Source organism: Daucus carota, chromosome 5 (genome assembly GCF_001625215.2).
Source record: "Daucus carota subsp. sativus chromosome 5, DH1 v3.0, whole genome shotgun sequence".
Taxonomy (NCBI): domain Eukaryota; kingdom Viridiplantae; phylum Streptophyta; class Magnoliopsida; order Apiales; family Apiaceae; genus Daucus; species Daucus carota.
In genome coordinates this window covers 45666284-45683217 of record NC_030385.2, presented here as the reverse complement: position 1 = coordinate 45683217, position 16934 = coordinate 45666284, and the positions used below count along the sequence as shown (strand labels likewise).

Here is a 16934-nt window from a genome sequence, read left to right as displayed (position 1 = left end):
ACTAATGTTGTGTTTGATTGGGGTGAATAATTACGGAAGGAATGGAATGAAAAATGAACTATGTTAGGGATAATTTTTAAGAAATTTCATTCATTCATCTATTCCATTCCTTACATCATATGCAAGATATCACCCCTTCAATTTGAGATGGAATGCTCCATTCTCTCCTATCCTCATTTTCTTCTCAAATTTCATCACAGCAATTTTGCACTCATTTAAATTTTTTTCAAAACTTTCTTCATATCTTTATTATTTCAAGTGTTTTATTTACTCATTTTATTTCATTCATCCCAACCACATACAACATAAAAGTTGTTTTGATTTCTGTGTAAGCCCAGAAAGGCCATAAGAGCATCCCCAGTGGGGGAGCCCAAGTCCTCTTACATGTGGGTCTTTTTTAGTGCCACATAAGCATGAAATGGACTCTGAAAAAATGTGGTCAGGTTGCTCAAGTGCACAAGCCCACTTCCACTTACAAATGGGTCCCATCAAATCTTATTTTTCTTTATATAATACTCTGTCCGTTCCTTTTTAATTGTGACTTTAACTTTTTAAACATAATTTAAAGTGATTAAAAAACATACTTCCGTTTATTATTAAAAACAATAAATGGAAGTATGTTTTTAAATGATTGTATTTTATATAATTAAAATATATTATATAATTAGAGAAAACATTACAAAAATAATATAATAAAATATTACAAAAATATTATAATTAAAAATGTTTACGTTAGTTTGCATGCAGGTTAATCGAACATGTACATATAAATTTGACAAAGCTCAAAATCAAAGCAGGCATTAGTTGTCTTTCCAAGAAAGAAGGATTCAACAACGATATTCTTCAGCGTCTGTCCAATTTCGATTGTGTTTGTAGATGCCATATGGCTTTTGATTAATGAATTGATTCCTTTTTATAAAAAAAAAAAAAAGAAAAAGCAGGCAGGTTTTTTATTATTATATTGACTTGGGCTCAGCCCACTGTAACGGGCTCAGCCACTTTTTTGCTGTTGCTCCAGCGCGTACGGCCACTTCCCAGGTCACTTTGGCAGTCCCCAGGCAGCAAGTAGGCTCGCGCTGGGATGCTCTAAGCCCATGCCCCTTCAATTTTCCAGTGCTGCTATAATGTTGTTCATGGTCCATGGTCTATTTTATGGATACTTAAAATAAATCATGTGGTTAGTTAATAGTTGGGCCTGACCAAAGTGTCTTCTGTTAAGAAAGCAAGCGCAGGCCTGCGTTTCAATTTGTCACTTCAATAACATTCGTGAATCTGGACTTCTTTAGAGCAAGTCCAACACTATGCTAAGAGGTTCCTTAAAAATATTATAAAGTAATATGTCTTAGTGATTTAGCACAAGATTTAGCACATGAGCTCCAATACTACTTCATATATCCATTTCCTATTATTATAATAATATTAAATAGTGGAGGAGAGAGGGAAAAAAGAGAGAGGGAAATGATGTGGAGGAGAAAGGGAAATGAATATTTTAATGATAAAAATAGTTTAGAAGTGGCTAGTATATTCTAAAAATAGGGAAGGGGAGGCTTGTGCTAGTGATTTAGCACATCACTAGCATAGTGTTGGAGTGCAATTTTATCCCATATTCCCTATTTTTGGATTTAAGACTTGATTTAGCACACCTATTGGACTTGCTCTTACGTCGACTTATTCTTTGCGACTGTGCGAGCTTCAAAAAATCTCTCGGGAAAAAGGGGATCTGATTCTCTGTTGGTCTGGGAATAAAACTTATAACAGGATACTGTTATTACTTTAAAAAATAAATTTATTTATGAAAGCTGATGTCTGCGTCCTCACAAATATATATTATTTAAATTTAAATTGAAATTGAAACCCTTAACTATATAAATAAATATTTGTAATATATTATATTCGAGGTCTATTTTATATATTATCACATAAAATACGCTTTATATACAAATTGAATGAATAATCAGTTTACAGAATGACATTCTAAAAATGAGAATTAAATATAATATATATCAAATTATTTACGGTGATAACTCAGAAAACATATAAATTCAAAATGTTTTTGGGTCCAGATCCTGACATACGGACATACGTATGCCAGAGACAGGTTAAATAACACTCAGTTCTGTGACGCCCCCAGATCCACATTCCGCAGATCTGGTCCGTCACTAAACATCTGGCTCAAAACAACACTTGCATTACATTTTAATGTTATACAACCAACTCTCGCCCCACAAATCCAGGGTCGATCGCTTACAACACTACTACCAAGTCTAACTTTATTACATGATAGCAAGTCTGATTACAGACTATTATAATAACTATAGTTTGTACCACCAAACAACATTGCCTAGCAGCTTCAGCTCATGTGATGTGCCTTTTCCTTCTCCTTGCCAAAACCCGTTTCTGGGCGGTTTCCTTGAGTTGTGCCATATTTACTCTTTACTGCTCAAAAGGAATAAGTAGATACAAGAATGAGCAACTAATTGCTCAGCAAGTCCACATAGCACGACACAACAATTAACAGAATATGCAAATAAAGCATGGAAGACAATTCAAGTCAAAGTAACAAAACAGTTACCATCAAATGACAACACAATTTCAAGTAAAGAGAACGCTGGTCTTCCACCCCTCGGTAACACTACATGGCTCGATCAGCACCATTTCGTGAATACCGTTCTCCTGTGTAGTCCTAGTGGTCTGATCGTAACCACTGAAGACACACCAACACTCTCTTTGCTAGCATCAGGGTTTAACACTGGAACCCTACTATCTGCCTTACCAGATAGTGAATTTCAACTCTACCACGAATTTAATAAATTCGTGTTGACCAGCTTGAACAGATTCCTCCGAATACAAGGAAATTTTCTCAAACAACCACTTCTCAATCATCACTACTCCTCTTTATCAAATAAGTGCGAACAATGCACTCTATTGCCATAACAAAGATTACCCGAAGGTAGAAGTGAAAGATAATTAAAAGAACTAGACTCCAAAGGATAAAATGATCTCCAAAAAGAATAAATTGAGATCATTGCTGTAATATATTCACATCAAGTTTCGAAGATTCAAAATATTATCGTTATAGGATTAGCTCATTCCCGGACAATGGGAGGGCTCGAATTATAAAAAGTAATACACGAACAATATATGTAAAGCCTCCAAAATGAAAAGGAGATATTTTCTCGAATCACAATAGTACGAAACATAACATCTTCACAATCAACACTTTTCACAAAATATTAAATAGGCACGAAAAGCTTCACGTCAAGACAGAGATAGTGAACTTGCCTGAAGTCCTTAGCTTCAAATATTTTTTTGTAATTATCACGTATAATCAGACCCATCCTTCTGAATATTACATCTACTAAGTCATGCAAAGTAACAGATTCAGTATTTTCATTCTAAAAGAAATAAGAATCTTAAACGATTTATTATATAGCAAGTACAGTCTCCCGCTCAAATAATGTAACCGGTCTTTTAATCAGTTAACCGATTCCATAACTTCTCACTTTTATACTTGTACACATTTTTGATCTATGACTTATATTAAAATTGACTATTAATCAACCTTCTTTAATTATTTAAACAAATTCCCGAATTAACCTTTCTAACTAATTATTCTTAGATCTCAACGTTTTATATAATATAATCTCATATGTTAATTATCTAGATTTGTTTAATTGAACAAATATTTAATCACTTAATGCGGGAATCTTAACGTTTGGTCCAACTATCCCATTTGACAATGTATATACATGAATTAATTAATAACTAAATCTCGAGATTACTCTTTAAATTCCAAATTACTCTCACTTTTGTTATACAGTATTTCAATTCCAAATAAATTCTTCTCCAAAATTATTTATTGAAGTGCTAAACTAGTTATAAAATATTTCCTAAATTCTCACATTTCTATCCATTCACAAACTTTTATCAAATCTATTATCCGAATTAATCCATCTTATTCTAAAATCCACTATATATAAATATATTCTCGATCACTTAATGATATAACCACCATTAATTCTAAAATCCACTATATATAAATATATTCTCGTTCACTTAATGATATAACCACCATTAATTAAAAGACCAAAGTATGATATTATCTCTTAATCAATTACCAATTCTCAATGCCTAAACCTGATTTAATACTCTCTCCCAAGATTAATATTTTACTAATCAATTAATTTCCCACTTAAATATTCTATTCCAAATTTATCATTTTACCGCTCCATTTATCTCCCTTGCATTCCTCTCCCTCACCACTGCCGCCGGCCGGAGCTCGGCTCCGGCGGCCCTCCGCCACTGTTCTTTCTCCCGACTAATCTCTCTCTCTCTCTCTCTCTCTCTCGGAACAACGGCGTCGCTGTCTCACCGGCCCCCTCACCGGCGACCTCGCGCACGCCGCCTCCCCACCCCTGCTACTCTCTTTCCCCTCAGCTCACCGCCTCAGTCCCGAAATCCACCATCGCCGACCTTCTTCTCGCTTCTCAACAATAACTCAGCACCATAGCTTCACAACAATTCCACAAAATCAGTTTATTAAAAAAAAACCTAATTAAGCATGACCTTTTATTGAATTAATCTTGTCAAATAAATAAATAAATGAGAAAAAGTTGCTATACTCCATTGTTATATACTAGCAGAGCTTGAAATTAAAATGCGGGACCAAGTAGACATAATGAGTAAAGAAAGGTTTATGAGAGATGTTGAGTGCTTACGTTAGTTATGGAAATGTGCACTTAATTATCAGCCTTCTTCTCAAATTCCCATTAACCAGAACCTCTCCTTGTTTTTACATTTTTGTGAAAACATTCTCCTTAACTAGGCTGGGGTATCTATAGTAGTTTATAAATTTAATTAACTCTTAATGACTTACTAATTACTTCCTTAATGATATAATTACTTGGAGGCTACTCATAAAAACCATGTGCTTCGATTTCCAGTGTACTAGAAAACCATCCACTGGTTTTGTTTAGTCGGTTTAGAATATTTTATTTTTTATTATATTTATCTATTTGCTCGCAGATTAACGTCTCGGAATGGTTTTATCTATTACATATATTTAACGAATATTTCAGTCCCGGCTTATTTAATAATTCCTATTCAAAGCTATAAATGCCAGAATAATTAATTCTAATATTTCTCTGAATATTTTAGAACGAAATATTTATTTTAGCTAACCCGTAATGTTTATAATATTTCAGGTCATAATAAAACTATACCTCTACCAAATTATTTACGTAGCCAATATTTAAATCTTAATGGTACGTAAATAATTTAATTTGCTGTTCAATGTAAACTAAACTTATATCATCCAAAAATGTGTTACGTATCAATTTAAACCATAAACTCACAATTAAATACTCCCTCCGTCCCATTTAATTCTATACACTTTCCTTTCTGGGATGTCCAACTCAATTCTATACATTTCAAAACTTTCCCAAATTAGTTAATGGGTCCCACCACTTTCTCACTTTTCTTTCCTTTTCACACTACTCCCTCCGTCCCGGTAGATTGTATACATTTGGTTTGGGCACGGAGACCAAGAAAATGTGTAAAAAATGAGTAAAGTGAGATGAAAAGTGAGTAAAGTGATGGGACCCATTTATATTTAATGATAGATTTGAGATAGTGGAAGAAAATAATGGGTGTAATAGTGTTTATATTATTATAGAATGAAGATAGTGGAAGAAGAAAGTGGGTGTAATAGTGTTTTATATTATTAAAAGTTACTATATTTGGAATGTATAGAAATGATGGGACGTCCCAAAAAGGAAACTGTATAGAATTGATTGGGACGGAGGGAGTACTTTTTACTCCACTATCACTCTTTTATATATTAAAAATTAATGGGTCCCATCACTATAACCACTTTTCTTTCTCTTTCCTATTATTTCATACTACTTTATACACTTTTCTTAGTCTCCGTGCCCATTTCATATGTATATTATTCAAGGGGACGGAGGGAGTAGTAACTAAATAATAACTTTAATCGCATAAAATTAAATAATTATTTTATTTACGTACTTGAAATTTTGAGGTTGTTACAAGTTCCTTGATCGATGGATATTCTGACTAGGATTATTATTAAAAAAAGAGGTAATTGCATATCGCACCCCCTAACTATCGTTCAAAAACGATATTGTACCCATACTTTGAGAAACTCAACTCGCACCCCTTATCTTTACAGTTCAAACCCGAGATGCACCCCTCCGCCGTTAACTCCGTTAAGTCACTATACAAGTAATTGCAAATCGGACCCCCTAACTTACGTTCAAAAACGATATTGTGCCCATACTTTTGGAAACTCAAATCGCACAACCTATTTTTACATTTCAAGAACGATACGCACCCCCCTCTGCTAACTTCCGTTAAAATACTCCATCCGTATCAATTTACATGTCCTTTTTGCTTTTCGAGAAGTCAAATTGACTAATTTTTAACCAACTATTACAAAATATTTATTTATTATTTTAGAAAATAGAAAGTTACATATTAATATAGACTACATTCACTTCTTGGTGATATTTTTTTTATTTTTTATTTAATTAAGATATCCCTAAGTCAAAATGATTTTACATATCAAATTATTTTAAATTTTTAGTGGTATGTGTATTAAGTACTTAAAATATAAACTATTTTAAATATAAAAAATAAATATTATGTGATATTTTTATAAAATATACACTTTTATCAAACAAAAATTTGATATGTAAAATCATTTTGACTTGGGGATAGCTTAATTAAACAAAATTTTTTAAAAAAAAATCATCAAAAAAGTAAATCTAGTCTATTTTAATATGTAACTTTCTATTTCCTAAAATAATAAATAAATATTTTCTAATAGTCGATCAAAAATTAGTCAATTTGACCCCGCGAAAAGCAAAAAGGACATGTAAATTGAGACGGAAGGAGTATTTTAACGGAAGTTAACGGAATTTAATGGAATTTAACGGAGGGGGTGCATATCGTTCGTGAAATGTAAAGATAGGGGGTGCGAGTTGAGTTTCTCAAAGTATGGGTACAATATCGTTTTTGAACGATACTTAGGGAGTGCGATATGCAATTACCTCTTAAAAAAACATTGGACGAGGTCTGTCCAGCGCTTTTCAATCGGAACTTTTTTTCTTGTCTAGTGTTTAAAATGCGCGAGATATATTAATTTTTTGTTATAAACCTGACTGTTAGAAATCCATCCAAACGACCCAGCAACTGAACTGGGGTTGTTTAGTGGAACATTTTTTTAATGATGTGATAGATAGATTTGATTGGGTGACTGTGTTCTAATCACGAGGAGTAATAATGTGAATGTTCCCTATCAAAAATTATTAATTTTAATATTTTCTTTTTTCAGATTAAAATATCAATCATATATTTTAATTCAAAAAAAATTAAAAAAAATAATTTTAACAATACAGTCAAAGCACTTAGAAATGTATGCCAAAAAATCAAACGACTTATATTTCAAAACAGAGGGAGTAAATTCGAACAAATTTCTAAAAATAATTTTTTAAAGTTTATGACATTTTTCTTTTTTAATATTAGCATATATGCCCCCACATCAACAAGAACCTTAACGTTATCTGTTCAGGGTTCAAACCTACAGGTTCCAACTCCAGCTAATTCAACACCTTGATGAACCCTCATCGTCGTTGGTTAATCGAACCTAAATTTTAGTTTGCACTCAACAGCTTGAGCCATGTTCACTAATTCCCTTTCAAATTATCAAACTCCAAATTGGCCTAAAACACCTCTTTTCAATTACTCCACGGCTTCTTCCGTGTTTATCCTCTCGTAATTGATTTTGTAGAAATAAAATAATCGAGGTATAATTATATCCACTAATGTAAAAGAAATTACAGGATTTATTTTTTTACAATCAAACAACATGCCTTTGTTAATTAATTTAATAAAAAATCGAAGGTAGATATTATGGATTAATTTTATTTTCAGTGCTATTTGTAATATTTGATATTAAAATATGCAATAATAATTGTGTAAAGGACAAAAAGCTACAGATATATAATATATGGGAAAGAAAAAAGGGTGCTCCGTCCGCCCTTGAAAAAGTATAGTTGGAGAGATGGTATTCAACACGTATTTTTACGTTGTTATACAATATAATTTCATAAATTATTTAATAAAATGTTTCTTCATTAAACTTTTGAAAGCAAAGTTTTGTAATATTTTATAAAAACTTTAAAGTACATGGATGAGGTAGTATCTATTCAAAAAAGCATAACTTGAATTGTTTTTATTCAATAAAATTAGCAAAAAAAAACAATTTAAAAAAAAATCCGGGGAGCCTTTTTTTTTTTTTTATTTCATGTCCTTTTTAGAAGAGAAGGTAAAGACAAGGGGTCGTGCACTTGTGCATGGAGGCTGATTCCGAGCAGCTTCCGAGCGGCTTCTAAAAGATTTGTTTACACTACATTCTGAACTCGATAATTTGTCATGTTCCAACGCGAAATACGAGGAACGTACAAACGATAGCAAGTGCCAGGTTGTCTGATAGCAAGTGCCAAGTTGATTATCGTACTTATCCAGACATCATATCGAATTCGGAATGAAATCTAGTTGTCACAACGGTCTTTTGCCCGCAAAATATTGCACAATCCTGTCATATACATAGACAACGATGGATCGGATTTGGAAACAATTTATACGGAATCTTCACGAGTTCCGGTGACCACATAATCTTCGAAAGATATGACACGAACTCCATTGATCTCCTAAAATTGTAGAGTTTTTTTTGGGTGTTTGGATGTGCTTATGAATCCAGAAATTATTTGCACTGTTTGCGTAATGAATTTATAAGTTATTTTTTTATTTATAAGTTAACATATGAAAATTTTGAAAATTCCAATTTTTTAGGTAACTTATTTTTATTTTTTGAAATTTATTTTATAAATATGTAAAGGACGATTTTAAAGACATTTTATAACAATTTATTATTATGTTAATAATTTTAGGATTTTTTTAAAAAATACTAATCTTTTACAACTTTACTGTTTTAATTGAAAATAATTACTCTCTCCGTCCCATTTTATGTGACCCTTATTCCTTTTTGGGACGTCCCAAAAAGAATGAACCTACCATACTTGAACACTACTTTTCACTATTACACCCACTACTTTCTTCCACTATCTCCATTCTATAATACTCCCTCCGTCCCAAAATACATGTCACATTTGACTTTTAACTAGTCAAATTGATTATAATTTGACTGCAATTTATATGTATTATATAATTAAAAAAATATCATTAGAAAATATATCTAGTTTATTTTAATATATAACTTTTTATGTTTAAAAATAATAAATAAATAATTTTTTATGTATAGTCAAAGATGAGTCAATTTGACTAGTTAAAAGTCAAATGTGACATGTATTTTGAGACGGAGGGAGTAATAAACACTATTACACTCATTATTTTCCTTCACTATCTCAAATCTATTATTAAATATTGGTAGGTACCACCACTTTACCCACTTTTCAACTAAACTTACTATATGTTTATCGCCGTGAAAGTCAAACTAGCTCACTGTTTTTGAGACGAGGGAATATAAGAGCATCTCCAACCATCAAGACTCCTTAGCTAAAAGGTGAGTTGTCATGCCAAAAATAAAAAATTTAGTCAACCACTTCAAAAGTTCACACTCCAACCATGGTGACCTGTTGTCTATAAATTTAGCCAACCTTCTATGGATGGCTAAATTTGTCGAACCTCTACAGTTCTGTAAGAAATCTGTAGGATGATTGCACATCATTTATTACCATATTGAACTGATATATTCTATTTTAACAATCTAAAATATTAATAACATACTATCTTTAAATTATAGCCAACGAATATAGGAAATACCATTGAAGCGAAATGTCTTACAGGTTCAGCAAATTTTACATAACGTCTTACCGGTCCAATTTAGCCAACTATTATAGCCAACACCGTTGGAGATGCTCTAAAAGTACCTTGCAATTTCGATATTTTTTTCGAAGTACTCCCTTTTTTGAACTCTTGCCGTGTTTCATTTTCCGGCCGTCACGCACAGATGATACTCTAAGAAAATCCATATAAAAACCTAACCATGGTCGATACTGCCGCACAACAACCATCATGTCCTCCGTGCTTCCACTTTTAGGATCAATTTTATGATTTCAATTATCACACACACACAAATACATACAAAGAAAGGATGGTTATGTTTAAGTTTCTGCCAAACATCGTAACCGGATCTGATACCGGCCTCAAGGATCTTCCTTCATCATTCGGAGAGTCTTATTTGGAAAGATTGTGCTTTTGCAATTTATTTTTAAACATTAAAATATTTTTACATGGTGCCTCCTCATCTAACCCTAATTCTCTCTAGAGCCTAGCCTCTCTCTTGCTGTAGCCGCCTGGGGCTTCCATCGGTTTTCACCGGTGGAAAGCCCCAAATCAGTTAATTACTTTGCTTTCTTTATAGTTTTCGAATAATACTTCTTTTCTGAAATTTAGATCGAAGACTATCGGAGATTTCGCTGTTTCTCTTCCAAGTGGGTGGGTTTTCAGTCCGATTTCTCTTGTTTTTGTGGTTCTGTTCCAGATCTATTCTCGAAAAGATTCTTAGATCTAAAACCATCGGAGATTTCGCTGTCTTTCCACTATGTTTCAATCGGGTGGATTTTTAGTCTGATTTCTCTTGTTTTTGTGGTTCCGCTCCAGATCTAAGGTTGTTTTCTCTCCTCGTGAGAGTTTTGTTTTCGCTTCTTCATTGTAAGCGGGTGTTTTGATTTGATGATGAAAGTTTGTATGGAATCGCAGTTCTGGTCGATAGCTCAAACGATAGCTCTATTAGGGCATGATGAAGAGGGTACCGGTGATTCAACGAGGATGCATGAAGCGGGTATTTGTATTTGTATATATTTAATCTTCAAAATATCGTTTAACTGTCTCTTCATGAGAACAGGCGATTGCAATTTCCAGTTTATTCGACTCGATCATTGGTGTAGATGCCGTATGACTTTCGATTATTAGATTAACACCTTTGTTTCAAAAAAACATTAAAATATTTTTGCAAAAACTTTCCAGGCTTGTGTATGATATCTTTGAAAACCCCCAGGTTTTTAAGACTTAATAACTTCTACTCCCTCCGTCCCCTCCAATTCCTATCATTTAGAATGGAGTGCTCGGCACGCATTTTAAGGCTCATATAAAGTATATTTACATGACTTATTTTTTTTAAAAAAATTTCCTGAATAAAAATCTAATGTTTAAATTTTTATTCAGAAAAAGAAAATTATAAAAATAAGTTATAGAACTATATTTTATATGAGCTTTAAAATGCGTGCCGAGCACCCCATTCCAAACGATAAGAATTGGAGGGGACGGAGGGAGTAACTTCTAATTAATTTGGTTAATTTATTTAATATATTTCTTTTACCTTACAGATATGTGATAAATTATATATATTTATTAATAAAAAATAAATTGTTAAAATAAATGTACTTATAAATGTGAATTATCAAAATCTCCACTGATTTATTATTCACTATCCAAACACTTTAAAAACTTATAAATCATATGTATATATCACTTATAATTCACTGCTCTCTTTTAAACAATAAGTAACATTTTTAAAAATTTACCATACAGCCCCCATAATATTGGTTTTTATCACTTCAAACTTTTTGCCATGGTTGGACCATGCACGGAAGCTCACAACAAATTACGTAACACTATTCAAGAGACCGATCTTCTGGTGTGCTCACGAGCACACTAGCAATCACTTTTTGGCTAGAGGTGGAATTTCGTTGGTTCTCATCTCATTAATAATGATGATCCTTCTGCATACACAAAAATCTACATCAATCAAAAATCTTATCTAATCAAAAATTAGTTGTTAATGTGTGCTGATGAACAAAAATCTAGTCCAATCAAAAAGTAGTTGTTAATACGTGATTATGAAAACAACATGACATCAGCGTCATCATACGCACCACGATCAAGACGGACCGATTCTGTCCCCATTTCACCGATGTACAGTACTCAGTCTTTACTATGCTGATGTTGAATCGCCTTGGTCTAATCTTGACTTCATTGTTACTACAGGACAACACACAACTGGTGCAGGTTGGTTGGGAAGTTAAAGTTGTACACCACGAAGTACCTGGTACCTGTCAGAACTAAAAATTAAAATAACTATAATAATATGTTATTAATTATTTAAAATCAGATAAAGTTCATATTAAAAAGTTGTTAATATTTAATAAAAAATATAATGACAAATACAATGAATTAATTTTCTAACTCAGTGAAGAATATATTATAAATTAGTCTGAAACATGAAACACAAAGAGGCTGTATGAAATTTAAGCCAAATTTTAATACTGTTTCTATCTGTGTAATACTTAAAAAAATTACTTAAAATCATAAGTCAATTTGAGATATTATTTTATCACTTATAAATCATAAATTATTTTTATTATTAATATTTTAATAATTTATAAACCAAAATTATTCAAATTATTATTTTAAACTGTCAAATTATCACATTAATTCACGATAAATCATAAGTTCCGTCATCATTTATATGACAAGCTTCTTCACCTCCCCAAATTCCAACTGTGCGGAGTCTAACATCTAACTAATCTCTATAAATAGTCAAATCCCATAACCGACGTAGCACCAACTTTTCATCAAATGGCATCCGCAGCAACTTTAAAAGTAAGCTAAGCTAATCTCTTAAAATATTCTCCGTTTTCAATAAAATATAGTTGTTAATCATATATTAAATTGTGTTACGATAATTTATCTTCACAGGCGTTGGTACCGATTGCTAATGGCACCGAGCCAGTCGAGGCCGCGATGATCATCGATGTGTTGCGAAGAGCTGAGACAGTTGTCACGGTGGCTTCTGTGGAGGAACAGCTTCAAATTGACGAGAGTCATGGCGTGAAGATCGTTGCTGAAGCTTTCATTTCTGATTGCGCTAATACTACTTATGATCTCATCGCTTTGCCTGTATGCTTCTTTCTCTGTACACGATTTTATTTTCTGCGTCATCATAAAGCTAACACACAAATAGATGGTTTGAGTCTTTGAGACTCTCTCACACCAGCTCGGGCTCAGATTTAGTTGAGAACAGTTATATTGTCAGAATATTTGTTCATTTGATTATAATTTTTTGATAATTTGAACTAATATAGGCTCGTATCTAGTTGAGAACAGTTATATTGTCAAAATATTTGTTTATTTGATCTTAAATTAATGATAATTGAACAATAATATAGAAATTGTGCACAACAATTGTTTAGACGTCACACGTGTTATAGATTTTGTCTATATTTTTAGTATATTTTTATTTTTTTAATTCCGAATATAGACTGTGCTAATATTTAAATCGAAGTCTGTTTTTCCCTTCATAAAGATTCTAGAAATTGTTAAAGATTCTAGAAATTTCTAGGCAGGATTATTTGGAAAATTGGATATATTTATTTTTCACTATGATTTTTTGCATATACACTGTTTTTATTTTTAAGTGCTATTTATTAACTAGTAAATTTATTTTAATATGCTAAACTTAAATTAACAGGAGATTTCTACATTCTGGGACAATATCTGGTCTAGATGGATTAATCATCATGCATGACTAATGACTGTTACCGCTTCCCTTTGTACAGGGTGGTATGGTAGGTGCAGCCAGACTCAGAGACACTGAGATTTTAGAAAGCATGGTGAAAAAGCATGCTCAGGAGGGCAGACTTTACGCTGCAATATGTGCATCTCCAGCTGTGGTTCTCGGACCATGGGGCTTGTTGAAGGGATTGAAAGTAATAATTTGATGCGCTCGCTTTGTGTTACATAATTTACATTCTCGATGCTGTATATTAGAGTTGCAATTTGCTTGATTATCAGATTTGTAGTTACTTAGATGCTTGTTTTTGGACAGGCCACTTGCTATCCATCATTGATGGAGCAGCTGTCTGCTTATGCAACTCCAGTGGAATCACGAGTCGTGCAGGATGGGAACGTTATAACAAGTCGTGGACCTGGCACCACTATGGAGTTCGGTCTTGTTCTCGTTGAGAACCTGTTTGGAAAAGAAAAGGCTTTGGAAGTTAAAGGACCACTGGTACTTCTTTGTCTCTGGTCAATTTTTCTTTGTTATCTTACAGCGTTGTGTTCCTGTTCCATTTGTTTACGGTAAAGCCTGCTCAATTTTTTTGCTGATGCCCCCCTTGATCTTGATAGGTTCCTCAAAACCTGTTTAAGTGAAGTTTCTACCTATCAAACAATATGTGAGTAGTGACCAGTGAGAATTAAAGACTAAGATAAATTCTCTTTAGCAAATTTTCATCAATTATGAAGATTCCTCTCACCTCTCCGTAGAGAGGGAAGGTTTTTCGAAAACTGTCAGGATTTCCTCCCGCCTTCACTCAAATGTTTTCCAGAGTGTACTTTTTAGTTGTAGGGATCTGGTAAAATTCTTATATTACAAGGTGAAATTTTGTAATTAGATGCCCATAAGTTTTCAGGCATCAAAAACACCCGACTCCATTTAAAAAAGTGAAACCTAAGCTTTTATATTTTTCGTTAGGTGTTAAAACCAATTCATTTAAAGGTTTTTGATTAGAATGATCTATTTTACGCCAGATTCTTTTTCTCATATATATAATAGTCTGGCATGATGTATCTTTATTAAGCTTATCTTTTCTTTTTGTCATCTGTTTAAAGACTCTTACATGATGCTCCATTCATTCTGCTCAGGTGATGCGCCCCGATCCTGGAGAGGCATATACTGTGGTTGAGATAAATCCAATTGAATGGACTTATAGTGGTTCTCCGAAGGTATTACTTGGCTGGGATTGTATTTTACGAAACTAGTCACCATATATATTTACTTTATCTTCAGCCTGTTTATAGATCTGTTTCACTTCTCTCTATAAACTGGGATGGCAAACACATATAAGTAGGTAAAGAAAATACTACTGCTTGGCAAATTTACACACACAAACGTACATTTAAACGATTTCTAATTGGTTAGATATACATAATATTAAATATTACAATAAGGCAAAGTTAAAACCCAGACCTCCAACTACGACCAAAAGAAACAGAGCTAATAGTTTTTTTTTTCTTAACTGGTAATCTGCTTTTCCATATCCTATTTGTATTGAAGAAACTGGCTTATTCTTCCCGGAGCAGGTCCTACCTTTCCTTGTCTGTGGTGTGTGAGTCTAGCACATTCATGTTTTATGATTGTGTATTCATCTGGCTAGTAAACGGATGTTTATCTTTGTATTCAGGTTCTTGTACCTATTGCTGATGACTCGGAAGAGATGGAAGCCCTTTCAATCATCGATGTACTGCGGAGAGCAAAAGCAACTGTTACAATTGCGTCAGTCGAAGATACTTTGGATATTTCGGCTCGACGAAAATCGAGAATAGTAACAGAAATGTTTATTGATGATGCTGCCAAATTTCAGTATGACTTGATTGTGTTGCCTGTAAGTGTCTATACTGTAGTATGAGCATAATCTTTGTTAAGATTTAGAATCAAAATAAGACTCTGGTTCTGCATATACGCAGGGTGGACTTCCCGGTGCCAAAAAGTTCGCAAGCACAGAAACTCTCATTGGATTACTAAAGAAGCAGAAGGAATTAAATAGACCTTATGGAGCTATCTGTGCATCCCCTTGTTATTGTCTGGAGCCCTGTGGCTTACTCGAGGTATTCTCTTCCACCCTCCTTGCCTTTTACTGTGACATTATATGATATGTATAAAGAATAAATTCAATTATATGTCAATTTAAAAGTTTCCGTATCTTGTGAAATCCGCTATAATTCTCTTACTAGAAAAGGAAAAGGGAACGGATAAAGAGATAAGTACCCTATATCTTCTAATCACTACCTCCTCATATATATAAAATACATACATGATTACGAGCTTAAATATACTAAAGGTTTTTTAACAGCATCATCTGCTTTTTCCAGATCATTCAGCAACTTTCCTGGTCTGTAGCTTTCTGGTTTTCTTCATGTGCCTAACCTATATGTTTTCACTGTATTCAGGGCAAAAAGGCAACGGGATTTCCACCAATGGTCCACGAGCTGTCAGATCAAAGTATGATTGAATATAGGACCGTGGTTGATGGAAATTTAATAACTAGCAAAGGACCAGGATCTGCCTTGGAATTTGCACTTGCAATGGTAGAGAAGTTCTTTGGACGCGATAAAGCATTAGAGCTGTGCAAGGCGATGCTCGTTTAATATCCCTGCAGCAGTGAACATGCCTTTTTTCCTTTATCGTACTACAATGAATGCTGAAACTTGTGAGTTGCTCATGCAATGTAATAAATATAAGTCATGCAGTTTGCCTAAGATTTTTATTGATGTAAGGAGAACCTCGGTTATTTCCTCCACATTATGGAGATTGTTCTTGAATATATGCAGTTGGTGTGATTTCTCTTCATCTCGGATAGTGTATAGTTACAAGGTTTACATATATCTTCTAACATCTGTTCACGAGATTGAAATCAATATGTTTCTCAATTCCTAACTCATGGAGCAGCCTGAGTATTCGGAACCATTCTGTAACGTTCTTATGCCTGATTTATACGATTAGGTCTTGTCATCTCAGTAACCGGATAGGATTAGGTGTTATCATCTGAGTAATCTCAGTAACAATACACTAATACAGCAGATGCATCATCACCTGAGGACTTGTGGAATGAGGTCTCATCAAGTGACATTAGTACTAATGCACTATAGCCAAAGGAACTGGAACTTTCTTTCCGAGAAACTTCAACTTAAGCGGCTAAACAGAGCTGAATGTTTAATATAATCTAATTTTTAACGTTTAAAAATATATTAAATAATAAATTAAGTATTAGACTTATATATTAATAAAATATTAATACTAATTTTTTTTTGAAAAAATATAATACTACAAA

The 16934-nt window shown here is 33.1% G+C and overlaps 1 protein-coding gene and 2 long non-coding RNA genes across 3 annotated transcripts; 2 read left to right on the top strand and 1 right to left on the bottom strand.

Moving 5' to 3' along the window:
• Window positions 1-2168: 2168 nt before the first annotated feature.
• LOC108221037 (uncharacterized) lies at window positions 2169-4858 on the bottom strand. Its single transcript, XR_001806853.2, has 2 exons — window positions 4719-4858; window positions 2169-2436 (listed from the first exon to the last, which is right to left on the bottom strand). It is a non-coding gene; the product is annotated as an uncharacterized LOC108221037 (long non-coding RNA).
• Window positions 4859-9278: 4420 nt separating this feature from the next.
• Window positions 9279-10990, top strand: LOC135152635 (uncharacterized). Its single transcript, XR_010292010.1, has 2 exons — window positions 9279-10711; window positions 10804-10990. It is a non-coding gene; the product is annotated as an uncharacterized LOC135152635 (long non-coding RNA).
• A 1564-nt stretch (window positions 10991-12554) lies between these two features.
• On the top strand, window positions 12555-16453 carry LOC108223941 (protein DJ-1 homolog B). Its single transcript, XM_017398418.2, has 8 exons — window positions 12555-12705; window positions 12802-13002; window positions 13662-13811; window positions 13931-14113; window positions 14749-14829; window positions 15288-15488; window positions 15571-15711; window positions 16054-16453. The coding sequence occupies exons 1-8, from the start codon at window positions 12682-12684 to the stop codon at window positions 16249-16251; spliced, it is 1179 nt and encodes a 392-aa protein (XP_017253907.1). The 5' UTR covers window positions 12555-12681; the 3' UTR covers window positions 16252-16453.
• The last annotated feature ends 481 nt before the right edge of the window (window positions 16454-16934 follow it).

Coding starts and splice junctions, on each gene's coding strand:
- LOC108223941 (XM_017398418.2), top strand. CDS start 12,682: ATGGCATCCGCAGCAACTTTAAAA. Junction 13,003..13,661: donor ATGATCTCATCGCTTTGCCT/GTATGCTTCTTT, acceptor CCCTTTGTACAG/GGTGGTATGGTAGGTGCAGC. Junction 14,830..15,287: donor CTTATAGTGGTTCTCCGAAG/GTATTACTTGGC, acceptor CTTTGTATTCAG/GTTCTTGTACCTATTGCTGA.